General features: G+C 42.2%; 1 protein-coding gene across 5 annotated transcripts in view; it reads right to left on the reverse strand.

Moving 5' to 3' along the window:
• Positions 1-4,480: 4,480 nt before the first annotated feature.
• Positions 4,481-27,887, reverse strand: part of LIN54 (lin-54 DREAM MuvB core complex component) — a 38,468-nt gene continuing 15,061 nt past the window's right edge. For 3 of the 5 annotated variants that reach the window (XM_054825401.1, XM_054825402.1, XM_054825399.1), the window contains exons 3-14: positions 24,266-24,386; positions 21,206-21,351; positions 19,544-19,702; positions 16,998-17,214; positions 16,148-16,221; positions 15,797-15,994; positions 13,908-13,999; positions 12,612-12,683; positions 10,192-10,294; positions 9,864-10,001; positions 7,748-7,950; positions 4,481-7,179 (exon numbers count right to left, since the gene is read on the reverse strand). In XM_054825401.1, coding sequence (XP_054681376.1) covers positions 6,978-7,179; positions 7,748-7,950; positions 9,864-10,001; positions 10,192-10,294; positions 12,612-12,683; positions 13,908-13,999; positions 15,797-15,994; positions 16,148-16,221; positions 16,998-17,214; positions 19,544-19,702; positions 21,206-21,351; positions 24,266-24,386 — 1,725 coding nt within the window. In that variant the 3' untranslated portion in view covers positions 4,481-6,977. The remainder of the gene's footprint in view (positions 7,180-7,747; positions 7,951-9,863; positions 10,002-10,191; positions 10,295-12,611; positions 12,684-13,907; positions 14,000-15,796; positions 15,995-16,147; positions 16,222-16,997; positions 17,215-19,543; positions 19,703-21,205; positions 21,352-24,265; positions 24,387-27,887) is intronic. The other 2 variants (XM_054825400.1, XM_054825403.1) reach the window with 2 other exon arrangements.

The following is a 27,887-nucleotide window of genomic DNA, read 5'->3' on the forward strand; positions in this document are numbered from 1 at the left end:
ACAAGGCACTCCCCTTTTCAGATGTTATTTCCACTGATTACTTGAATCACAGATTTGATGCCACCAAGTAAGACAGGCTTCTTCAGTCAGTTCATTTCCGTGGCAAGGAAATGAATGCAGTGCTTTACCTAGAACAGCAAAGTTTGGCATAACTGCTTCTAAATTACTTCCCTTTGCCACGCAGAACAGCAGTTGCAACCAGAGAGATGAAAGGCAACTACTTCCCACAAAACTCTGGCTGTTCAGTTACTTTTGAGCTGCTCTTTGCAGATGGGATAAAAAAAAATGGTGTCCCAGGGCAGGAATAATATTCAAGGCACCATTCTGCCTACCAGTGACTTGACAAAACTGTCCCTGGTCAGTTTGGGTTCTTCTTCCTCCCCTTAGTCCTACTCACTCATGGTGGGAGCAGAGCTGCTGCACTCAATTCCTCAAGCTCTGCTTTGAGAGCAGCAGCACCACAGAACTTCATGCGTTCTCTGCTGGGAGTAGCAAACCAAAACCTCGATAAGCCTTTTTTCCCAGTCCAATTACCTATGCAAAAAGCCATGTTGACGCTCTCACTGCTATAGAGCCATTCCAGCTACAAGAAATCATAGAAATTATAGAATGGTTTGGGTTGGAAGGGACCTCAAAGATCATCTAGTTCCAACCCCCCATCCCATGGGCAGGGACACCCTGCACTAGACCACATTGCCCAAAGCCTCATCCAACCTGGCCTTGAACACTTCCAGGGATGGGGCATCCACAACCTCTCTGGGCAACCTGTTCCAGTGCCTCACCACTCTTAACAGTAAAGAATTTCTTCCTAACATCTAATCTCAATCGACCCTCCTTCAGCTTAAACACATTACCCCTTGTCCTGTCACTACACTCCCTGATAAACAGTTCCTCACCATCTTTCCTGTAGGCCCCCTTCAGGTACTGGAAGGCCGCAATTAGGTCTCCCCAGAGCTGCCTTTTCCCCAGGCTGAACATCCCCAGTTCTCTCAGCCTGTCCTCACAGGAGAGGTGCTCCAGCCCTCTCATCAGCTTCGTGGCCCTCCTCTGGACTCGCTCCAACAGCTCCATGTCTCTCCTGTACTGGGGCCCCCAGAGCTGGATGCAGTACTCCAGGTGGGGGTCTCACAAGAGCAGAGTAGAGGGGCAGGATCACCTCCCTCGACCTGCTGGTCACACCTCTTTTGATGCAGCCCAGGACACGGTTGGCTTTCTGGGCTGCAAGCGCACACTGCCGGCTCATGTTGAGCTTCTCATCAATCAATACCCCCAAGTCCTTCTCCTGAGGGCTGCTCTCAATCCATTCCTTGCCCAGCCTGTAGTTGTGCTTGGGATTGTACCAACCAATGTGCAAGACCTTGCACTTGTCCTTGTTGAACTTCATGCTGTTCACATTGGCCCACCTCTCCAGCCTGTCAAGGTCCCTCTGGATGGCATCCCTTCCCTCCAGCGTGTTGAGAGCACCACACAGCTCGGTGTCATTGGCAAACTTGCTGAGGGTGCACTCAATCCCACTGTCCATGTCGCTGACAAAGATGTTGAACAGTGCCGGTCCCAGTACCAACCCCTGAGGAACACCACTCGTCACTGTTCTCCACTTGGACATTGAGCCACTGACCACAACTCTTTCAGTGCGACGATCCAGCCAATTCCTTATCCACCGAGTGGTCCATCCATCAAATCCATGTCTCTCCCATTTAGAGACAAGGATGTCATGTGGGACAGTGTCAGATGCCTTGCACAAGTCCAGGTAGATGACATCAGTTGCCCTTCCCTTATCCACCAACACTGTAACCCCATCACAGAAGGCCACCAAATTTGTCAGGCACGATTTGCCCTTCGTGAAGCCGTGTTGGCTGTCACCAATCACCTCCTTGTTTTCCATGTGCCTGAGCATAGTCTCCAGGAGGGTCTGCTCTATAATCTTGCCAGGCACAGAGGTGAGACTGACCAGCCTGTAGTTCCCTGGGTCTTCCTTTTTACCTTTCTTAAAAATGGGGGTTATGTTCCCCCTCTTCCAGTCAGCGGGAACTTCGCCAGACTGCCAGGACTTCTCAAATATGATGGAGAGTGGCCTGGCCACTTCATCCACCAGTTCCCTCAGGACCCGCAGATGCAACTCGTCAGGTCCCATGGACTTGTGCACCTTCAGGTTCCTTAGATATTCTCAAACCTGATCTCCTCCTACAGTGGGCAGTTCTGCATTCTCCCAGTCCCTGCCTTCTGCGACCTGGGCAGTGTGGCTCAAGCATTTGCCAGTGAAGACTGAGGCAAAGAAGTCATTGAGTACCTCAGCTTTCTCCATATCCTGGGTAACCAGGTCACCCGTTTCATTCTGGAGGGGACCCACATTTTCCCCTGTCCTCCTTTTCTCACTAACATACCTATAGAAGCTTTTCTTGTTGTCCTTGACATCCCTGGCCAGACTAATTTCTATCAGGGCTTTGGCTTTCCTAACCTGATCCCTGGCTGCTCAGACAGTTTCTCTGTATTTCTCCCAGGCTACCTACCCTTGCTTCCACCCTCTGTAGGCTTCTGGTTTTTGTTTGACTTTGCCCAGGAGCTCCTTGTTCATCCATGGGGGGGCCTCTTGGTGTTTTTGCTTGACTTCCTCTTTGTTGGGATGCAGAAAACTATTTCCCTCTGATATATAGGCAATTTTTAGGACAATTGGCAAAATGCTGCTGAAATCTCAGTGGCAGACTGGTTGTGCTCATGTAACGTTATAACATTTGCATTGCCTAAACCTTGAGCCCCAGGATGAGCTGAGCTGTAGGGAACAGGCACTTCCTCGCTGCACATTTTTTTCAGCTGGACATAAGCCTGCTGCCATTTCCTGTTTACATCTGAGGGAGCTTGTCTTGCTCAATTCATACTGAGCCTCCTCCTGAATGGGACACTCTTGCACAAAGACACACATGAGCTCCTGGCTGCTGGGGTAAAGTTGTGAACATGGCAGGTTGTGCTGCACACAGGGCTTCCCCATCCCTGAATTTCTCATGGGTTTTGTGCAGTTGCTGCCAATCAGTGAACTGAGCTGGAGACCACTGTGTGGATAGGCTGATGTCAGGCTCTGCATTCCTGTGGCTGACCCACCTGTACCCATGACCACCACAGTTCACACATCTTTTTGTAATTCACTGAAATATTGATGACAGAGGTTTTCAAGAGATGTTGAAGATTTTCAGGGCTTGGCAGGATGATGATTGAGCAAAAGCACATTATTAGAAAAAAGTGTGACAGTTAAAGCTATCCAATCTTATAAGAAAGCTTGACAGTTGTTAAGGAACCCTGTACCAATTACTATTATTTTTCAGAAACAGACCTGCTGTTGCCCACCACAGATACTGCTAGCTGTATTCACACCACAGGAACTGTCAGGTTTCGGTGGAATTTTTCAGCATAACTCCACAATTGCAACCAAATCATTTTCTGCACCACTCCTTTTCCCACAATGTCTTTTGGACACTGCTTTGTCTTTCCAGCAACTCCTTGCTCAGATATTCACCATCTCTGAAACACCCTCACTCTTGCTAGCACCCCACCGCCCTCCATGAGGTCCATACAAACCCACCCCTAAGTCACTTGGAGCACCTCATTCCTTCTCTCAGTCCTCTATTGCAGCCTAAGATAACCAACAGCCTTCTCTTGCAGCAGCTGGTATGCTGGCCGGGGGGGGGGGGAGCTCAGTCCAGTAACATCTTTCATTCTCTCCACATCCTAACAACACTCCTAAGATTCCCTGAGTATTGATTGTATACTACCTTTACCAAGCTGCTAAAAAAAGCTGAATGTAGAAATTGGATGCACAAAAATAAAACCAGGTTTTACTTTGCAGAAAAAACCCACAAGCTCTCTTAACTGACTTGTATTCCTTAATGCAACTGAGTAATACAGCTTTGCAAGAGCTGCTCACAAACTTCCTCCCCATGAGACACATAAAAAGACATGAATGCCACAAGAGAATAGTGCATTGCATCCTTCTAACAAGCAGCCTAAGGCTCTCAACAAAGCTTTGCCTCCAAGTTTTGCCCAGAGTCCTCAACGAGCTCTGTGTAGCACCCCTGCTGTCTTCAAGGGTGCTGCAGAATGGCCTCACACATCTTTTCTGCTCAGTCTGAGCCTAACTCTTGTCCAGCCAGTGCACGTGAAAAAACTATGCTTTCTCATTGAAGAGTTTAAAAGAAATTGAGAAATTATCACATGGACTCAACTACCTGGTGCCGGCTTGTTTGACACATTTTGGCCCCTTCTGAACTGTGCCACAATATGCCATGAATTGCTATGCATGACAGTACACCAGTAACCAAGGGTTTCTCTCCAGTAGGAGTCAATCTCCCATTGAAAATCCAAACCAGTACTTGCATCAGAAGTGGGCCTAGTGTTAACAGATTTATTTTGATATTTCAGTGAAAGTCTCCTGTGTATATTTGTCAGTGTTGAAGGAAAGGAGTGCAAAAAAAAAAATCGTATTTACAGAATAGTATAAATGTTTATTTTTCTTTGTGATTTGACTGTTTTATTTGTACAATATAGAAAAGTGTATTCTTTGAATAGGTCTAGTAAATATAAATTTATTTTTTCTACTTTCAGATGTAAACAGAACTAGAAAATGAACCCCTGCCCCATTCCCAATTATTTTTATGTAACTGGATGAACTTGACTGTAAATCTTGTCCAGTAGTTTGATGCAAATGGCTAAGGAAGTACAAAAACCAATTCACACATTCTACACCAGGGAGAACAGAGAAAGAAATCCAAGCTTAATATTTGAGAAAGCTTGTTCAAAACAAAATAGAAGAACTAAGAGCATTTGATTGCACCTTCAAAGTCTTTACAAGCAAAATATTCTCAAGCATCATCATACATAATTACAACTGTAATCTAAATTTCACAAGTGTTTTTGCACATGTATATAAATACACATCACAAAAGGTGCAATTTAGAGTAAGACACAGAATATATACAAAATTAACATGGACTGAAGTCTAAACAAAAGAAGGCATATTGCAATCTGTTTGAAAAATAACGTAAGTAGGTATTACTTTATTCACTTACACTAATTTACATTTATACAAACCTTACTAGACATACTATATTAGGTCACTAGAAGTAAACTGAATATTTGCACTATCTACATGTAAAGTTACTGCACTGATTTTTTAGTAAATTCAAATCCTAATTATGAAAAAAAAATGGCATTTACTTACATGAGAGGTGGATTCCCTTTTCAGAGATTTGCACAAATATACTTGCTATTTATGCTCAGAGGGTTGTTAATAACAGACAGGGCCCTTCAGACAGTGACTAGCAGGTCAAACTTTATCTGCAATGGCCACCCAACTGGCCCACCGCTGCTGCTGGCTGCCTCCCAGGTCCTTCGCTCCCCTGAGGCATTTTGGGGAGGCACCAGAGAAGGGTCAAGGAGAAAGGGCCTTCTGCATAGGACCGTAGGGTGAAGACAGGAGTGGAAGCATCCTCCCATCCTACTGCCATCACACATGTAGGCACTTAGCTCTGCTGCTGGTTTGCCTAGCCCCTACCTTTCCCCAGCCTGGCCCTGCTAGAAAACCTGGAGGAAGAGCTCTGCTGCATTTCTCTGTATTTACAGTTTTACACAAGGAATACAAAATCCCTTCTGGAAAAAAAACTACCTAGTTCAGGCTGCAGTGAGACAGGTAATAAAAATGCCTGTGATTAAACATGGTTATTGATGTTCATGGTAAGTAATGTACCAGGTTAATTTTGCAAATGTGTTCCACTATCAAAAATGTGATCTGAGATTGCCTGTAACAAATACTGAAAGAATCCCCTGCCTTAGTCTATACACAGGTATTGTAGATTCCCCCTGCCCCCATCCTCCCTGCTTTGTGTAAAAGGATCCATGCATCTGTTTTGGTAGTAATCCTGATTCTGTGCTAGCATCCTTTCTGATCACTGATCTCACAGTCACTCTAAACAACACTAAAAAACCCAAAAACCTTACACCAAGTAAATTGCCAACATACAGAGAAGCAGCATCCTGAAGACCCACAACCAGGCTGAACATGATCCCTACCTGCATTTGCAAGTCAATTTGGATGCAGATTGTCTTGAGTCCTCATTAAGACAACTGTGGTTCCCACTGTCTCCCGTGACCTCAGCTTCTCAGACTTAAACACTTTTTCAGGGTTACAGCTCCATCCTAGAAAACACAATGGACTGCACAGCCCTAACTCCAGTGAGGGATTAGGCTGCTGCAGACCTCTGAAAAACCAAGCTTCACCTAAGCAACAGCATTCATCTACTGCACACTTAGGTAACACTGTATACTGGGGCAGACAACCCAGCATTGTGACATGGCTGCCCTTCCTCACTTCTGAAGACAGGCCACTGTCTTAGCCTTCAAGTTCCAGCTTAAGAAACATCTGAGCTCTCAGCCACATTCCTATCAAAAAATTCCCATTAATTCCATTTGTACTACCAAGTACTACCTTCCATTTAGATGCCCCCCCCCCTTTTTTTTTTAAACACACTTCCTTTCAGAACTATCTTTCATGCACTGATACCTCATTACGGATCCGTTGCCAAAAGCGTAACCTGGCTGTTGACATCACCTGTGTATTCCTGTATGCACGAAGTGATGCAAATCCATACACTGTAAATAATATATATTATAATAATTTATATATGCCCTTCAGGCAATTATTCTGGGGTAAGGGGAAAACAAATCTAATTTTTAAGAAACCCAAGGTAAAAGCTGTACATCAGGAAGAATAATTGACCTTTAGGCATTGTCTTAAGTAGAAGAGGATTTAGCTAAGATTTAAAAGGCTCTACATCTTGTTATAAAAGATTTTCTTGTTTCAATCTTATGCAGGTCAATTTACAACAAGCACCAAATTAACAAATATTATTAAATCTTCTATGCCAAGCCAAAGTGTCCCTGTGCCTTAAGTGTTCTGTTCAGTCCACTTTGTTGTGGCTCATGTGCACGAGTCAGCAGTTCATGGCACAAGGGTCACTTTTGGACTTCCCTGCAGAGTTAATAACTCTCATCAAACAGCGTCCAAACTCTTCCAGGATCATGCGCTCTGCTGCAGCTTTTGACTTGCCCATCTTCTCCGCTTGCTCTGCCTGCGCAAGAAGGCATTCACAGGTTGCATCAGCTACCTCCTTGGTTACAAATGTAAAGGGCAGCCTGAAACAAAAAGATCCACTCATTTCTCAGCAAAAACACACAATGCACCTAATTCCAAGGCTGGCCAACTTTTTTAGTATAAGGACTGATCAAATTCCATCTGTCCCATTGCTTCCAAGAGCCTTTAGACAACCAACAGGGAGTGAATAAACCACAGTTACAATCAAATGAATTGGTAGGCCATTGTGCTTTAGAGCTTTCCTCCATTGATGTTCATTTTGAAATAGACTTTGAAATGCCCAGGTACATAGAACAATTCTCCAGCTTTTACTACAAGGGCAGATCAAGGATTACATCCTCTCAGTAAGTGGGACACTTGTACTTCATGCTTTCTGTAAGCACATGGGCAACTATGAGAAGACAATGCTTAGTTACATGCTTGCACACAGCTGAGCTTGGCATACCCTTAGGTTCCACAGAAAACACAGTTGCATGAACAAAAAACTCCATTCACCTGAGCGCTCCTGCTTACACAGGTAGCATTCAAAGATGACAGGGACATACCTGTCCCATATATCAGAAAAAAACATGTTAGAAGCAACTGAAACAGGGTGCTGCATTAACTTACTTCCCACCACCACTGCTGAGTGCTGGTGTTGGCCTTGTCAGCAGATCTGAGATCTGGGAAGATAACTTGGTCTTTGCAGCGGTCTGCTGCTGGACTCTAACTTCTGCAGCATCTGCTAAATGCATCAAGGTCTTTCGCTCTGGGCTTTCTTCAAAATTTTTACAGCCAATGCATTTGCATATGGAAGAACACATGATTTTTGCCTGAAAGAAACAAACAAAACATGAGAAACCTGCTGCAACCTTGACTCTGTTTATGACAAGCCACAACTAAAAGGAGATCTTGTTCTAATGTATCAATTAGCCACTAGAAAAACCCCTCCCCAAGTACTAGTTTTCTCTCTAAATTCTCACCTGAAATGGAGATGCCTTCCCAGAATGTACACTTGAATCAAATGCAATCAATGGTTTCCCACTCATCCCTTTCTTTACCAACCTACTAGTTCCAGTGGAATTTAGGTGGCTGAGCTATAAGAGGGGTCGGTCTGCCACAGTCTCTACATCCACAGGCTGCCCAGTGTGTTGGGTTTTGTATGGCAAGGTTTTGGTAGCAGGAGGGGCTACAGGGGTGGCTTCTGTGAGAAGCTGCTAGAAACTTCCCCTGTGTCTGACAGAGCCAATGCCAGCCGGCTCCAAGATGGATCCGCCCCTGGCCAAGGCCAAGCCCATCAGCGCCTCTGTGATAACATATTTAAGAAGGAAAACAAAACAGTTGGGAGAGCTTTTGCAGCCGGAGAGAGGAGTGAGAAGATGTAAGAAACTCTGCAGACACCAAGGTCAGTGAGGAAGGAGGGGGAGGAGTGCTCCAGACACCAGAGCAGAGACCCCCCTGCAGCCCGTGGTGAAGACCATGGTGAAGCAGGCTGTCCCCTGCAGCCCATGGAGGAAGGATGAGGGGGTGTAGAGATTCCGCCTGCAGCCTGTGGAGGACCCCACGCTGGAGCAGGTGGAGGCACCTGAAGGAGGCTGCGGCCCGTGGGAAGCCCACACTGGAGCAAGTTCCTGGCAGGCCCGGTAGACCTGTGAAGAGGGGAGCCCATGCGAGGGCAGGTTTGCTGGCAGGACTTATGACCCTGTGGGGGACCCCACGCTGGAGCAGTTTGCTCCTGAAGGTCTGCACCCTGTGGGAGAGACCCCACGCTGGAGCAGTCTGCTCCTGAAGGTCCGCACCCTGTGCGAGAGACCCCACGCTGGAGCAGTCTGCTCCTGAAGGTCTGCACCCTGTGCGAGAAACCCCACGCTGGAGCAGTCTGCTCCTGAAGGTCTGCACCCTGTGCGAGAGACCCCACGCTGGAGCAGTTTGTGAAGGACTGTAGCCCGTGGGAGAGACTCCATGTTGGAGCAGGGGAACGTTGAGAGGAGTCCTGCCCCTGAGGACACAGAAGTGGCAGAGACAACGTGTGCTGAACTGACCGCGACCCCCATTCCCTGCCCCCTTGTGCCGCTGAGGGGGGAGGAGGTTGAAGCCAGGAGTGAAGTTGAGCCCAGGAAGATGGGAGGGGTGGGGGGAGGTGTTTTAAGACTTGATTGTATTTTCTCATTGCTCTACTCTGTTTTGCCTAGTAATAAATTAGATGAATCTCCTCTCTACATTGTCTGTTTTGCTCGTGACGGTAATTAGTGAGTGATCTGTCCCTGTCCTTATCTCGACCCAAGCCTTCTCCTTCCCATCCCACTGGAGGAGGGGTGAGTGAGCGGCCGCGTGGCACCCAGCTACCGGCTGGGCCTAAACCACGATACCAGTTAGCTGATGCAATAGCAACTTTTGCTTTCGTCTTCCACAGACTTGTTCTATCCCAGAGCATCTGTGGGATGCTGCTTCAAGTCCTCCTAGGGACTTGGGGCATTAGATTTCTTTAGGAAATACCGCTTTTCAGTAAAGGACAAATCCAAGCCTGAGTTCAAAGTTCCTGCATGGTTTAAAATTAAACTTCTGCAACAGAAGTGATCAATTTTGCCATATACATGGCTTTCTACGTGCAAATTGCTTGAAGAGATAATATTATAGCAACAGAAAAGAAAACATCATAGCAATACAAAGAAGAGACAAAACAAATTGAAGTCGCAGCACTAAAGGGAAAAAGCCAGTATCTTGAAGACAAGATAATGCTTTGTACCTCATAACATTCGCAGTAGTTTTTGAGACATCCCGAGCGTTTACAGTTACACCCTTTGCTGTGTCTCCGATCCGATTCTCCTTCCTTTCCTTTCCCTATTTTGGGCTTGAAGGCTTCAGGGTTTCTGTCAAGGCAGGCCTGTCGATACAGACCCAAAGAGTCAGTCACTGCACGTGGTGAGCACAATTTAGAGGTGCAACAAAAACTTAAGCCTTGCACATGTGGGGGGAGATCAGGGCATGATACACCCACTCTACCCCACGCCATAGCTTCAGAAGACGCAAGCTAAATGGCTTTCATCCCAGGGGCAGGGAAAGAGGCCCCTCACCTTTATTGCTTTTTGCCTATCATTTTCATGGTCCAGGTTGTTATAACAATTTGTACAGTTGCAGTTATTGCAGAATTCACCGTTTGCAAAACAATCACAATACCTGAAACAGAAGATGCAGAAGGCATTTGTAAACATGACCATGTGTACAAGTGGTATCAACCTCATTTCAAGGCCTAAATCCTCAACCACAGGTCTAGTTGCTGTCTAAAGACACAAGTATAGCTCAAGAGGGTCTAAGATGATGTTCATATAGCACAGGTCCCCATAGCAGCAAGAGAAGCTAATGAGATTTTTTTCTAGGGTGACTCCTTGGTGGCTGATCCACATATTGAGGGCCATCCTGCCACAGCTGCCTCATAGCCAGTTCAAGTCAGCCTTCAGGAGCTCTCATACAGCAGAAACAAAAGGCAAGCAATTGGAGTGCCAATCAACAGGCAAACTGACTAACACAGCAACGAGGTTTTTTTGTTAATTTTGTCCATAAGCTGTTTGCAGCTGTGAATTGATGCAGAGTTTGCCAGAGCAGGGATGAAAGAATAGAAAGGGAATAACAAGTGGTACACCTCACAGGCTTTGAAGCACAGGGAACTAGGGAAAGGATCTGAATGAGGATAAAGCTGTAGTCATCAGAGACTTTTTAAAGGGACAAATATGTGAATAAAAAGCAGCAAAACATTGACAGGAAAAGCCAATCACATTGCCATACCTCTTATGTACCTCTGCTACTCCCACCAAAAACAAAATCTCACCATCCTACAGATCTGATACATGGAAGCACCACATTCATCCCCAGCTTAAACATGGCTTTAGGCCGTGACAAACTGTGGCACATTTCAATGCTTTCAGTACCACCTCTAGCTATAGTTGATGGAAACTGCTGATGTCTTCAGTTGCTTTTCAAATCCTGCTGGGACCGTATGTTCGTTTTTAGGAGCCTAAAACCTTTGTAAAACTGGCTTCCTGTGGCTTGCCCAGAGTAACACTACAAGCACTAGATTAGGGTTGCCCTGGAGCCCACTGCAACCCTTCATCTGGTTGCATTGCATTTTGGTGATTTTTAGCATCCTGATTGGTTCCAGGGACAAACTACATCAAAAGCTTTTGCAACCTGTAATACCTCTCTTTTCTGTCCTGTTTAAAAATCAGTAGTGGAATGCTCTTAGTTTCCAAAACAAACAGCACCAGCATCAACCCAGAGCATCAGTGAGCAAATAACTTCTCTGAGTTCTCTTCTTTGTAGACTAGGTTATGTGCCTACCTTCAACATTAATTTGGGAAAAAGCAACTCCCCTTCCAGACAGGACAAAGTTTTACTAATGAGAAAGCATCTTTGCCAGAGCAAATTAGCCATTTGCTCTTCACCAATGCCTAGCCACTTAGATATAATTACAGTAATTTACAAGAAAATTTTGTTTCCAAACAGCATTCTAAAAGTGCAAAGTATCACCAGTGATGCCATTATTCTCCCAGAATTTCTAGAGCATTCAGGCACCAAAGACTAAAATAAGTGGAAAACCCTAAGCTTCTAACATACATTTGGCAGTATGAAGTCAGTCACATATGTTGTAAACATGAAAAAACAGCTTCACATCTTCTCATTTACCATGTCTTCTGTGCAACAGACAATTTTGAGGCTGGGAAGCACAAGGTACACCTCCCCACAGAAGACGGGTACATTACATGAAAAGAAACCCAAGCTGAAAAGTTTAAACATACTTCTTAACTTGGGTTCAGATAGTGTTGCATCACTTTCTCTTTGAGTAGCACATCACCAATTTCCTCTTCATTTTCTTCTGTGATTCAGGGAACCACAGATTAATTTCAGTATCTCCTCCTGGTATTGTCCCTAAAATTGGTAAACTGACTTTGCCTTGAGTTAAAGAAACTTAGCATCTCTTTAGCTTAAAATGCTTTTATATAAAATTCTTACAAAGACACTGAATGCAACAGCAAAATATCTCATGAGGATGAGCAAGACTCAGACCTATCACTGAGGAATCACTTGTCTATTCAGTCATTTAAGATACATAGTCCAATTCTTCTGAAGTATTTGATACAGCATAGTATTGCTGATGTGCTTCACCAAAGCAGGTACCCACTGATGATACCATGGGATGTTATTTCACTCATAGCAACACCACCACAACTACAGCTGCTGAGTGGAACTGGCTCTACCATGCAACAAAGCTGCAAAGCTGGAAATCTGTAACATTAGGGTCTACATAGCTCACAGGAGTTGCAAAATTACACAAGCACTGCAACATCTCCAGCAATATCAACAGCAACCTTAAAATTGCATCTAGACATAACATTTCTGACATACTTTAAAACATTATATTCTGATACTTGGCATAAATTTGTGATGTCAAAAACAAGGCTTAAAAAACAAAACAAAAAACAAACTAAGCCATACTTACAATTTCAAACACAGAGACTTAGTACAATTGCAAGGCTTCCTGGGGCGGTTTGCAGATTCAGAAGGAATTATTCTGTGGGGAGAAAAATACATTTTTATACATACACACTGTTTTATCAGTTTCTTCCTATTTTAAATTCAAGTAAATAGCTCATAATAAAAACTTTGAAAAAAATCTTTAATTCCTTTTGCATTAGGTTTTTGGCTGACTGTGTTTAAGTAACTACAATATATAGTGCCCTTCCAACCCAGAAAGAGCTGGGTTGTTTGCTGCAAATTTGTCTGCATGCTTAAAGTAGAAATGAGGCTTAAGGCTAAAAGAAGCATCATAACTGAAAACTGGAATCAGGGAAAACTTCCCCAGAAATCCTCTACATGTAGGGGGACTAGATCCAACTAAGGTTTACACAACTTGATTGTGCCTTTCCTTTTGTTCTAGTTGGAATAAAAAAAAAAGCTCCAGAATAATGGGAAAGTTAGTCAAAACACAGTAGTCAGTTTATAGACAAATTTTATATCAGAGTCTTTAACTGCTCTTAAAACTTGGATTTTGTGTCACCAATAGCTTTTGATAAGATTTGTTCCATCCCAACCCAGCAATTTCTGCACGTAATACCAGGGAGATTAAATCAAATCCATTCATTTGAATAGCTGCATCTCGATACGGGATTACTTTGCATCAGTTGAGGTTGCAGCAACAAAAGGCACCTTTGCATTTACAATTTCCAGCAAACAATAACACAAAAGGACTGTGCAGAGCAGCTAAGCCTGTTGGATTGGCAAAGGGAAAATAACACATTAGCCATTATTTTCATCCTTAAAGGAAAAATACAAGACTGAAAAATCCCAAAGCTTTGTATCAGGAGCCATTTTGGGTTTTAGTTCCATTTTGCCGTTTGGCTGGATTTCTGCATGTGCTAAGCATCTAGCTCTTATATCATCCAGCACCTCTTTCCAGCAACGTTGACAAATAGTTGAGGCCTGTAGCTCACAGGTGCTGATACAAAATGAAGAATGAGCAACAGGGAGCTTTCAGGTCAAATTCCTGATACACAAGTTCAAAAAACAGAAAGGAAAATACAGCCTTGATCAAGAGACTGGGTCAGTTTTCAGACAGATCCATGTCCTTTAGTCAGCAGGAATAACTGTACCACAATATACTTGATTTTCTTGGAAAATCCTCCAAACAAAACGCCAACACCTCAGCTCCCATCCTTCCTTATAATGGGACCGAAATAAGATGCTTATTCAGCAGTTTATATTGCACTGTTTGGGGTTTTTTTTGCACAACACTCACCCATTGAATGGCAGCCGTGCTTGGGACTGGATACTAGATGTCCCTGTAAAGCCAGTGTTGCTTGCTATAGATACATATGATGATTGTTGTAGCTAACAAAACAAAAAGGTTAATGTGTAACAAAAGAAATGATAAACAAGAGGATATATAGTTAGCCCTTTAATTAGCTCTCCAGATATTGTTACAAAAACAATATGCTTGTAAGCAGAGTTTTAGACATTTGTAGAATTTGGACCAGGCAGCAACCTCCTGCCTCCATACTTAGCATAAAACCAGTATTTTACATGGTATTTTTGTTCTCTATTACAGTGTCTACAGCCATACAGATAACACAGAGACTACACAGAGAAATATGCAGACCACAAACAGATCCAGCTCCTAAAAACATGCCCATTTTCCCCCTTTTCCTAAGCAACCCTGCCCCTAATAAAGCAGGATCACTTCCTGCAGAAATTACTTTAGAAGCTTCCTTAATATACAAGCCACTGACTACAGAATTAAATAAAAGCAAGTAAAATGATTTACATTCTAACTTCGCTGCATACCTGGACACACAGTTTGTTTTTCACATTAAAAAAGCAAAACCTCCTCAGAACCTGCCAAATGACACTGTTTTGGACCACCTTCTTTTGTATTACCTATGCATGGCCATTTTCTCCTGCTGGGACAAGTTCTGAAGACAGATTGACACATAACAAGGTATGGACCTACTGGGGCCAGGCCACAGGGGACAGATTGTGTCTGGAACACAAAACCTCTGAGGAGAGGTCCAACAAATGGTGGTATTTAGTTGTAGGTAAGATTTGTGGAAACAGACTGGAAGGTCGCAGTAAGAGTCTTCAGGGTCAAACTGCAACGGTGACAAAACCAGAAGGGAACCAGAGCTGATGTTGGTACCAGTAATGCCATGAGCTGACAGAGTCCTTGTTTGTATAGACTGGTTGGTAAGCCTTCAGCACAACATGCCATTTATTCTCCTTTTCATTCTGAATGTTGGTCAGATCTTGGCAAAGAACAAAAAACGAATTCCTAGACCTAGGCTGGTGTGACCAATACCCCTTTGCTTCTGACCCCTGGTAACATGGTTAGCATAACTACACCATTTTATCATGCAAGTAGCCATTCTCTGTGACCAAGCGGGTCACATACTCATTCCCTTTCCCCTCATTATCAGGCTCTGAGGTACTGTGAACCAAGTAGACAAATCAGATTTCTTCTTCCCCGTACTACTGGCCTTAAGGCTCCTGGGCACCAGGCTGATTACTCCCTTCTTTACTGGTTGTGAAGGACTCAGGCACCTAGACAACCAGGTGATGGTGATGACCCTGTCACAGAACAGGGAAGTGCAACAACACACAGAGCGCTGTCTATAAAATCATGCAGTTACAAGTCCTAAGCAATGAACTTGGACTGGAACTGCTGCTGGACAGCGAGACCCGTGACCCCCTGGTGGCCAGGGATGCCTCCACTGACATCTGCTCCCTCCAAGGACTGACTCGTATTCTTTTATATGATTTTTGAGTCTAGATTATGGTTGTTATATTAATAAAGCAAGCCACGTATTAAGATCTGACTCAATCTGTGTCTAGGTGATTAGAAATTATAAGTTGTATTATAAATTCTGTACTATGCTATATATAAAATTGTACTACACTTATTCTACTTATCCTGCACTATTGATTATAAATTCTAAGCTATGCTAATAAAAAAATTCTGTTAAGAAAATAAAGCTATGATTTAGCGCTGTCATCATGCTGCCAAGGACCCTAAAAGAAACTGTCTGTCCCCTTAGCATCAGGTGACAGTTGGGGAGCAAGAACCTTTAAGATGAAGGTAGTATGTTCCGCAACAGCACTATTTCCTTATTTATCTCTGGGTTAAGAGCATACCTGTGTGACATACTGAGCTGGAAGGACTGCATACCCGACGTTTCCTGTGCCAGGTGCTGGTGCCAGTACGGTGCCTGGTGGGAGGTTGGTGAGGTTGGGCTGTATCTGTGGCAGTGGAGTGGCTGGCATAATAAGTCTTTGTTGGGGCTGACTAGTAGTAACTATCTGGGAAGCTGGGTTGATTGGTTTGGGCACCACCTGGAGAGAAAAAGGTCTTTATGAAATCATTGTTTTGTTGACTCAGAATACACTTTTATTAATAAAACATTTAATTACAGTGCTGAAATAGGACTTTTTTTTCTGTCCACCAGCCAAAATAAGTCAGGAATATGGCTTTTACATTTAGCTCACCTGTTTCACAGTCTGTGCTGGCACTATGGGAACAGACATCCGCACTGGGGTCGCATTCACCACCACTGGCTTTGCTAGTATCAAGAAACGACATCACATTAACACACATTATTCACTCAAAGTCCACAGTTCAGTCCTATGGACTTTCATATGTGCCATAACGCAAAGGTATTTAATACTATAACTACGCGCTGAGATTAACTGACCAAACTCATGGCACCTAACACTTATGTCTAAAGAACACTTTTGTAAACAGGTTATTTGGCACAAGAGTGCTTGCATACATTTCACAGCAATGGCTTAAAAACCAGGTTGGGTGCAGAGCTCCTCTAGACACTGGATTTCCCCCAGCAAGAGGGGAATACAAAAATCACAGCTTGATTTGAAATCTTTCATTCCATCACAGCTCTGGAAAGCATGGACAGAAACCAACAGAAACATCTGGCGCTTCTAAAGCATTTTAGATGGAAGGATCTTCATGTTGCAAGAATTTTGGCAATATGTTTGTGGGCTGTCCTGGCTTCACACTTTTCATACAGAGGATCTGGGACTTGCCACAAGTCATCCACAAAGCTGGGAAACTAGGGAAAAGCAACCTAAAATGCTCCAAGGATTCAGGCCCAACTACAGAGCAGTTTAACAGAGAGGAGCATTTACATTTACAAACCAGAGGTCACAGTAGAATATGAAATTTATAGGAGTCTACCACAAAACCAAGTACATTTGCCAGTCTTGAAAGATCTTTATTATGTACTTCTTTTAATCCTTACAAAGCAAACAAGAAAAAAACCAAACAAAACCAAACAACAAGAAAAACTTACTTCAGACATACCTTAGCACCAGCACTTACCCTGTTGAAGAGGTTGTGTATTCGTACTGGGATTTTGACTGGCCGATTGGGTTGAACTATTGGCTGTTGTGGCTGTAACGAGTCTGACATAATGGAACTTGCTTCCAGGTACCTGAATCTGCTGAACATTGGGTGCAGTTGCCAAGGGAATAATTGTCTTAAATTGAGATGTACCCACTCCTCCTACAGTAATGGTCTGCACTGCTGATTTCACAGCCTGTTAAGCCAACAGACATCACAAAGTTACTTGTATAAAGGCAGAAAGAACATCAGCTTGTTTATTCCTCAATTTGTTAGTGAGCAACTCTTTAATCCATTCATGTCTTTGAGAAGTATGTCTGTTATCCCAATTTTTGCTTTCAAAGGTAAAACAGATGCAGAGAGATTAAATGCCTCTCAACAGCTCAGAGCAAACCCAGTTCCATTCTCTAACTCTACACCACACAACAGAGTAAATTAGTATTTACATGAGTAGGATGACTCAGTCCACTTCCCCAGATACAACTTCAGGTGACTACAGAAAACACTGCTCAGTTTGTATTCAAAAACCAAGCAATGAACAAGTCTAGAAATACTCCTACTAATAAAAACACATGGTAAGAACTTGCCAAACTGCTCATGCTGGACTGTGGCATGATTTTTCTTTGTGTGTACAGATTGTCCTGTTAAGACAGTTTGCAATTAATACACAGAAATCACGGTGCAGCCCTTGAGAAGGAAATGGAACAGAGCCCATAAGCTGATAGCTTGTGCCCTCTTTCTCATGTCTTCAGCTAAGAAATGAAAGAAGCAAGAACAATCAAGAGTAGCAAAACAAATTTATCAAGAAAAAAGCAAAAAAGGTAAAGAAAGAGAGTTTGGCAGACCTGTGCTACCTCACAGTTGGAATCACGGTACCTCCGGAATTTGCAAGACTTCATCTTTCCAATTTCTCTCAAACTACAAACTGATAACAAGCAAGTGTTTATTTCATTTATACACATTCAGAAGTCTACCAGTTTGATAATGGTCTCTTTTTCCAGCCTTGCTGACAACCTCAAACCTTGGTTTATTTGTCCTTTTTCTCCTTCCATCTAACTTCTTTTGGAGGTCAGCTTTTTATTCTCAGTATCTTTTAATATTGATATTAAATGTATCATTGTCCTTGGCATTAAGTTTTAGTATTAAATTTGGTTGATAGTATGATGTGACTTCTTATTAGAAGATTTTCCCAGCTCCCCAGCTTTCAGCAACTGCACAAATGAAATCTCAATTTGCGCACATTTCGCTGGAAGTACAAGACCCGTCTTTTAAAAGAAGATGTTTTCTTGTTTTGTTTTTTTTTTTTAAATATACTAAAACCTCAACAACCCAGAGCAATTCAAAATAAGCACTATCTGCAAGCACAGTCACATCCTAAGTGTTATCACAGGGAGACCAGCATGGGCAAAGTCCCCTCTAGCACACAAATTAGTGCCTGCCATTCAAGGACAACTGGGAAAATTGTAAAATTCAAGTGACGGTTCTCTAAGGGCATGTTCTTGAGCCCAGTGAAGACAGGTGAAACCCCTGTGTTGTGTCAGATAGTTCTGGATCAGAACTCGATATGTACACCACACAGACATCTCCGTTTCGTCACTTAGGGTGCTTGCATTAGAGTGACTTAACCTTTCAACAAATATTTCAAAAAGACAATTTTGCTGGTTTTACTCTGGAAAAAAAAATAATCAAATCATGCTGGTGTCCATGTCCCCATATCAGCATTCCAATTATCACCTATATTGGTAAGACAAGACTGGCAAAATCCGTCTGAGTGTCTGGTCTCATGCTGTACATGCAACTCTGTCCACTCCCTGCTATATCCACTCTGGTCATTTACATTCACACACATCCCTTCATGTTTACCAAAACAGGAATGCAGACATTAACATAGAAAAGGTTCACCTAAGATTACAAGAGAGGGAAAAAATAAGAACTGTGATTTCTAAGAAAGGTCAGTTTTGTCTTGTCATTCATTAATGCAAATCAATTTATCAAAGCTGTTACAGAAAAACTTGATATTTTTCTAGAAATGAGACACAGGAAATTAATAATTTTAATTCTGTAGGTCTCAGACCATGGTGTCTTGCTTACGCAGCCCTCTATCACAAGAATATGAACTCCATTGTTGCAAACCTCAGAAACACCTGTGAAGCAGCCCTGTTCAGTGGCATAGAAACACTGGTAGAAGAGACAAAACCACCCAAAGAACTCTTCCTCGTGTCATAGGGAGCCTTTCAGATGACTTGGGAGATTCAGTATACAGAGACGAGAACTTGCACCAAGTGGGGCTTTCCAGGTTGGAAAGCTGCTTTCTAACAGCATGCCCTTGTACGGGCTTGCAATGGTTTGCACCCCTTGACTGAAGAAGTGCGTGCCCCTCAGGGCAATGCTTTTGCCAATTCTTAAGCAAACACCATTACAAGAACACCCTGGGACTGACCACTGCCAATTTGCGGTTCAACACTCTGGTTTCCTGCAAGCAATGAGACAGACATGCTAGAAGACAAAGGAAAGTCAGTCTGTACCTGGGCGGTTGTGTGGTTGACTATAGCCTTCCCAGGGGAGGAGGGCGCTGACTGCTGCACTGTGAGGATCTGCTGTCCTAACGCTACATTCAGTGGGACGCCCACCGTCTTCTGGGGGGAGTTGGGAGGCTGGGAGGCCACTGACACCACTGTTAGCTGCTTGGCAAAACAAAGAAGCAGTTTAAATCTCTGTGCAGGATACAAGACCCTGTACATGTACATTCCCCTCCTCGTGAAAGTACAGTTCTCCACCAGTACAAAGAGTTCTTTCTGTGAACAAGGCTGCTGTATTTAATCACAACTCACACGGGTTCGACCATGCAACAGCAGCACATAGACACATTAGAAACTTCAAGGCATTACTGGTTTCCAGCACCAAAAGGCCCCTACAGAAAACTAGCACTACTTCTGTTTTTTTAATTTGTTTTTTGTGTGTGGGGTTTGTTTTTTTTTAAGGAAACTAGTCCACTGAAGGCTGAGCATTGTCAGGCTGGATTTTCTGCATAACAACTTTATAATTGGTATCATGACTATTTGATCATTAATGGAAATTTTAAAAGGAGAGCTGTGGAAAGGAAAAATAAATAAATAATATCACCTTACACTACTGATGCAGCCAAAGTATAAGAACATCAGTATTTTCAAATCTATTTTTCAGATTCCCGTAGAGATCCAGTCTTCTGACAGCATTTCTGCTGAGTAGTGTTTGAATACTCTATTTCTACATAGCTACACCACTCCCAAGGTTGGTTTTCTACTTTTTGTTCTAAACTTCCCTCTTTATGTTTTAAGAAAACTCCCAATTTTTGAAACCATTTGTTTTTAAAAGATACTTAGAATTACTTATCTACAGTAAATTCAAGATGTAACCCTAAGGAGTCTTTTCACGTCCACTCATTGCTACTTTGATTCTAGATTTATATTTTCTTCTTCCTCATGTTGCCTCCCTCACTAATAATTCTCAAACAGGTATCCTTCACTCGGGTAACACTGCATAGCTGAAGCACGGCCAAACTAAGAGAATTCTTTACTCTTACACGCTATGCATCTTGCCCCTCCAATTCTTCCTTTCTCCAGCAACATTCCTCTTCTGAAGACAAGTTCATCAAGTCTAAAATACAAGTGTCACCATGACACTTGTCTGTAACGCAGCTTACAATGGATGAGTTACCTTTTCTATCTACTGCCCACCTGTGCCAGTCTCCAGCTCTGTATTTGTCAACAACCATTGCAAATCTCATTTACTTCAGATGTAATTAGGGAAGATTAAATTATCTATGCAGTAGCAGGCAATGGTTAATAAGTACTGACCTATTAGCATCAAGGTCTCCTCTTAAACAGCCTGTTGATATTTTACAAAGACATTAAAAAATACTGTTTGAGCACTTGACTAAGAACAGCTGCTCTAGAAATGGTTACTTAGGGAATGGCAAGAAATGGCAGGAATGGGAAACTAATGCAGTAATGCATATTTACCTGAAACCGCAGTAAGGGAGCCAATTGCAAAAAATCTAGCTTAGGCAATTACTGCAGAGCATCACGATGCGCAATGGAGCTCTGGAGTGGCAAGATCATAAACAGCTTGTAGCAAAGACACAGAGAGCTCCATTCAGACCGCTGTGCAGGAGGGACAGAAGGCTGCAGCCAGCATCGGGTCCTTACCTTATTAGGCGATTTGAGTGGTGAGATAGCTATTTTATTTGGTGTCTGTTGTGGTGGTGTACTCAAAGATGATCCAATGACTCCACTCTCAGAGATCGTTATTGTCTTTGGTGGTGTTCCCGGAGCAGACTGTGAAAGAACCCTACCTATAAAGAGTGAAGATACCATCAGCTCAAGTTATCCCTGTTTACATTAACTTTTAAAGCCAAGTTTTCTCTGCATATTATGCAATTGATCCCTATTTTTGAGAGTGTATTACCTGGTAGGAAGGACACTGGTATTTTTAAAGTTAGATTTAGCAACAAATAAGAAAATAATTAGCATTATTGCAAATAAAAAGACAGTTTACTAGGGCTTAAAAAAGCAGAAATGTACATTGAGCTTTCTGTGACATTCAGCTGAAAATGCTTTAAAGCTAGGACAGCATCCTGAAGCACACAGCCCTCCAATACACCTGCGCTGAGCACAAACAGTCAGCTGGTAGTTTCCTAGAATCCCCTGGGCTGCTGCCAATGTATACAGAAACTGAGCTTCTGTGGGGGGCTACTGCCTTTTAAAATGTCAGTCATCAGAAACAAGCAGTGTTAATGACCAAGAAAAAGGTGTTTGGTCTATCTCTGCTCAACTCAGGGTTTGTTTTTTTTTCTTCTCTGTGTTGGCAGTTGTTCTTTTCACTGCCTAACAGAATAAATGACGCTCCCATGAAAATATGAGTGGTAATGTAACTCTACAAACTATCCGCTTTTACAACAGCAAAAAAGATTAAACTTCAAAACCAGCAGCTCCAAATCATGAAATCAGTCTTAGGAATATTACAAAACTCCCAGAATGGAAAACAGATTTTTTTTTTTTTTAAAGTTTTATTTCATACTTCTAAGTTTCTTTCCCAAGAGTGCTTGATGGCTGAGCTTTCCTCTGCTGCACTTTGGCTCACACTCATTTCTGTCACAGCTTCTGTCACCCATTCTCTTGTACTACATTTATTTTAATACGAAATAAACACCAGCATCATAACTGTTCCATCCAAAACCAACCAGTGTCATGACAATTAAGTCAAGTGGAACTAACAAGAAAAAGCATCGTCCTCGTGGAAAGCTGCCTTCCTGTGAGGTCTATGTGCTCTAAAATAACCTTCACTTTTGTGCAGCCTAAGTAACAGCACAGATTGTTGCCAGCAGCTGCTAAAGCCACACGCAACCTGAAAAATGTCAGAGTCTGTGGGAATTTTACAGTATTCAATACTTTGAGTTTATTTTTTCCTAGTGACAGCTTTCCCTTTCTCACTACCTCCCCTCTGCAACCCTTGGCACCAGCTTCTTAAACAGAATCTGGCTGCTTATATTGACAAGTCTTTAAAATTTACAACTTCCACCTCAGTTTGCAGAAATTCCCGGGCAATTAAAAATATTTATCAGATTCATAAAAACACACATACAAAATCAAAACATAACACACAAACGTTACACCTTCCCCAAAATGATGCCAGCCTCTCAAAGCTGGCAAGCTGTGCTGGCAGTTTGGGATGGCAAGAGGAAAGGCAGATGTTTAAAAATATTTCCTGCTCAATTAGAGAAGCATCTTCACTTCCCAGTGATGCTTCTCTCTCAGGCTCAGGTACTCTTATTTTTCAACATATTGATTTAAAGGCTGGAAGTTTATTTTCTAACACCTGCTTGTCAATATTACACAGGTATGCTTTGATTTGGACACTTCCCTTCATTGTGGAGGCAGCAAGCTTAAAAATATGCTCTTCTTAGTATTATTTTTATTGTGGCTCCTTACTGTTTACACCAATTTTCATGTAATGCCAGATGAAAATGTAATGCAGTTCCAAATGGCTCATTTCAGGGTTTTTAATATTTTTGGGTTGGGTTTTTTATTTGTTTGGGTTTTGCTTTTAAACACACAAACAGCTTAATTCAAATATTTATAAACATAGTGAAGCAATCGTCTTATTCACAGATCTCTACATTTGGTAGGGAATTGATTGAGAAAGGGGAAAAAACAGGGAATGGGATGGGGAATCCCTCTTTCAACCGAAACACGAGTTGGGCTTCAGGGTGCAGGCAGCCTGACAACTCAAGGAAAAGATTATGTTTCAGTAATATGCCATTCACTTGTCATCTATGCAAGTTTTAAATACAGGAGACACTTGCATTCTTTTAAAAAAAAAAAAAAACAGCTCAAGTCCCAGTTCTGTAAAGGCTTAACAAATTCATTTAAATATGTGGAAAAGATTTTAGGCCTACTTGGGTTGGTCAATCTGGAAGCAGTTGAAGACATCCTTCAAAGCTCTGAAGATGACTCTGGCTTCCTACACTTGTCCTTTTTGAGATAATTTACATGTCTCAGATGTTACTTGCATGCATGCAATGATGCATTTAGCAAGGGACACATCGGTCTCACTGCCATAATAAACAAATGATTACACTGTGGGTTGGTTATTTGTTTGGGGTTTTTTTTTTGTTTTGGGTTTGTTTGTTTGGTTTTTTTTAAGGTCACAAACATAGATTTGTTTTCCTAAGAGACAAACCATTTCTTATTTGCCTTAATTACTTTCTTAGAATCTTCTGCAATGCTTATTTTTGAAGTAGGTGAGCAACAGAAACACAGCTTTATTCACTTTTTTCACTCAAATATTTTTTCCTGTTATTTGCATGTATTACATTTAAGTCCAAATATAAGCGGATTAAAGTAGTACAAGAGCATGTGTCTCCTTTTCCTGCTGTGTATTTATATAATATATCTACAAATATTTTCTGTTTATTGAGTAGCCTTTTTTTTTCTCCTCCCCAAAATTCAGGAAGTAAAAACATCTTACAGTAAAAGCAAAATGATCAAACTCTACAATCAAAGATAATTCTAAATAAGCAAAGTGTATCAACAACTGCATTTATCTGCTTCTACTCACAAAATTCTCTGCTGATTTTTTTTTAATTGCTTGATGTACTTCAACAGAAACTAGAGTAAAATCATTAAGACAGGGAAATGTCTACAATCACCACCTCTTTGAACAGCCTTTAAAAAATGGTAAAGTAAAACAAGTCAAAGAAGTACAACCTGCAATGACTGGTGACACTTGAGTGGTCTGCCCTGTAACAGCTTTGCTATTGATTGGTTTTGCAAAGATCAGCTTGGTGATCACTGGCCCAGAAGTTGGGGTTCGGGTCTTCTTCGCAATCTGAAAGATGGAAGAATAAAATATCTAAAGTAACTTGAGCATTTTGGATCTAAATTATTGTATTGCTGAGTACATTAGAAGATAAGAAGGGCAATACTCACACACATAATTAGAAGAATAACTGCTTATCTCACATTTCACCTCTATTTCTCACTATGGAGAGTACTAGGATATCATCCATGCCACTTAAGAAAACCAGCCACCAAACCAGGATAGCCAAATCCCTTACAGCTTTTTTTTGTAAGCTATCTCTCTGTGCAAACATACCTCATCTTCAAGATGCTGAAATTATTTCTAACATGCCATTATTCTATATAAAAATGTTAAAATTAAATGCACAACTCTCAATATTTAAGTTTTAAAAAAAGTTAATTCTTTTTCAGCCAATCACAACAAAACTTGTTCCTCGAGTGATTTAAATATGACAACTACTGCTCTGAAACATCTCTTGACCTATTCTGACACAGCAGCACACTTTTACCCTGCAAATGGAGAAACAGTCTTCTGCAGAAGTTCTCAAGAAGGATGTGGGTCATCAGTCCCTGAAAGTTTTGGGTATTCACTAGCCAAGAACAAATCAGTTGGCTACATCCACGTACAACGGGGTCTTTTTCCTTCCGTGATCCAGCCTTCTGAATCACAGCTGGACTAGGAACATATACATGCAATTCAATGAGACAGATCACTTCAACTTGAAATCTTTATAAGCAGAGTTTTATAGTCTTAGAAGTCTTTAAACAGGACTTTTTCCCCTTTTCCATGCTGACAGAAGTTAACTACCAGATGCATTTATCCTCATAGTTTCTATACACCAGCATCCAGCTAGTGAATAGTTCAACTAAGAGGCTGACTTCTTTCAAGACTATTTTAACCTGTTGACTGCAGAGGCTGCCAGCAGATGCAGACTATTGCTAGGATCTTCCCTGAGTCCAAGTGAGCACACGGGAAAGCATTACTGAAGCCCTTACACTTACCTATCCCACAGGTCAGGCCCATATTGCCTCTCCTCCACCACACATGCCCAGCCACATCCCATGGGCACCAGCCACCAACTCCAGCAATATCAGAGAGGCATGACATTGGTATCCATATGGGGAGCCAGCTCTCAAAGGTGCAGAACCACCTTTGTTACTCAAGTAGCTAACTGGAGAAATCTCACTGATGTACAAAGATACAGAGATGACAGCTACTTTTAACAGCCTGATAAAGTTGTGAGTGCTTAAATGAAGCAATTGAGTAGGCTGGATGTTATGGTTTCCTACACAAAACCCTATTTATAGAATTTGCTGACTGAAAACATCACCTTTACAGTAGAGTAACGCCAAAACATCTGAAGTATTCAGTAGTACATAACAAATCCCCCAGCTGCCCCACAACTAGCATGCATGAGGCTGTTTCAGCACCTAGCAGGACACTCATGGCATGGCTGGGGAAGCCAGAGCTCCCCCCTGCTATGGCACTGGAGCTCTCCAGCCTCCCATGGAAAGCAAACACTGCCTCCGCATGCCTGACTTGTGCCCAGCCAAGGGAAGCCAGCAATGAGCAACTCTGACACCAGGCAGTGCCAGAAAACAGAACTCATTTAAAGGAAGCCATGTACTGCTCCAAAGTTACAGTACAAGTGTTCCTCAGAGGAAACCTCCACCTCAGAGCATTGGCAGGTGACGGTCATTTGTCCAAATATGCTGCACCCAGACCACACTAGCTTCATAATAGTCAAGGCTTAACAATGAAACAGAGAAGAAAAAAACCCACTCTTTTTGGAGATATATTAACTAAAACCTTGAAACATTAGTTGTTTGAAGAAGGAAGCTTCATTCACAGCCCAGTTTACAAATTTAACTCAAACCCATTTTACTATTTCAAGGTTTCAGCTCTCTTGGTGCATACACTGCTGATAGATGAGCAGGCATTTTATCAGTAATTTTTTTTGTAAATTTGCACACATTTTAATTTCTGATAAATTCCCCACATTTCATCTGCTTGATTTGAAATTTCCGTTCTGCTGAAATTAATCTTACCCTGCCATAAGGTATTATTGTAACTCAACAGCTATTGCTTTTACTCTCTGAAGCGAGGGCAAAGTCTGGCTCAGAACATGATCAACATCCAGCAGGAACAGCCAGCTCTGGACGACAGCAGTCGTTTCCCAGTAACAGTCAATAAATGTGTTTAAATGACTTACATGAATACATGTAAAGTACTAGCTATCCGTTACCATGAAGTATTTCAGGAAAAAAAAACATAAAAATCCCAAAATATAGCTGGTCAACACAAGTAGCCCTGCTTCCCTCAGACTCAACTTGCAGCATCCTCCTCAGATAAATTCCCCCCTGCTTTTTGGGTGAACTGTTTGTCTACAAAGAAGGAGGTCTAAGAAACAAGTGAATCCCCTCAGGGCTTAGGAAACATGGCAAAACTCAAATGTGGATGGTTACAGGTGAGGAAGAGTCCTTGGCCGCCAAATGCAGGCAGTACACTCCTGCTCTTACTTGCTGCCAAGCGAGCCTTTCTGAGGTTTTTGCCACTGGAATTGATAACCCCAGCCATCTGCAAGAGCCTTCTAGGCATCAGTGGGAAACTCACTACCCATTTCAGAGACTGGAGAAGCCAAAGGAAATAATCAAGATGACAGACTGCCCCTTTGAAGCTTCATAAAGTTCTTTGGAGCCTTCTGCCATTGCCTGTACTAATCACAAGAAGCTTAACATTACTCTTCTGCCTATGTAAGCTAAGCATGCTCTCTGCAAGTTACTTTGAATTAGACTGCAAAAATATTTCCTGGGGCAACATGTTCTTCCATAAGAAAATTAATGTATTTAGAAGCACACACCAACCTTCTTCCCCCTACAGCAGTAAAGATTTACCTGCAAGCATCTTTATGTAAAGGCTCAATTTATGTCTTCCGAAGCACTCTCCACTAGCAAGTTTCTATGGCCAGACTTTGTTTTCAGCTGTCAAACTGTGTTCTGTTCATACAGAAAGAGGCACATGCATACCTCGCATTTACTGCTAAATTGAATACCCACAGTCAGCTACCCCAAAGGAGCTAACATACATATAAATTTACTCCCTAGATGACCTCATGGGAGCTTGTCCATGTAGCCACATCCTAAGTAATTTATGTTTAGCATAATATGAAAAATCAGGGACTCCAGAAGAGGAGAACAACGTACTTCAGAAAAGATGAAGAAACAGCTAGAAGTGGGAGTTTGCTCTGAGGTTAGGTTAGTGTCTAGCCTCATAAATCCCTCTGATACTTTAGTAATTTCCTACAGGGAAAAGCACTGCCTGGGAAGTGCTAATGTAATCATCTTCCCTGCAGTGTATGCTTATAACTAACTGAACATTGCGTTCTTGCTTTCATTTTTATTTCCTTCTCTCCGTAGAGGAAAAAAGAAATTCCAGGTGTTAACAATTCAATCTGTTTTGCACAGGGAAGCAAAAGTTTAATTAAAGAGACCACAACAAAACAAATTTACTCAAACTGCAATTAACTAG

The sequence above is a fragment of the Grus americana genome, chromosome 4 (genome assembly GCF_028858705.1).
Source record: "Grus americana isolate bGruAme1 chromosome 4, bGruAme1.mat, whole genome shotgun sequence".
Classification (NCBI taxonomy): domain Eukaryota; kingdom Metazoa; phylum Chordata; class Aves; order Gruiformes; family Gruidae; genus Grus; species Grus americana.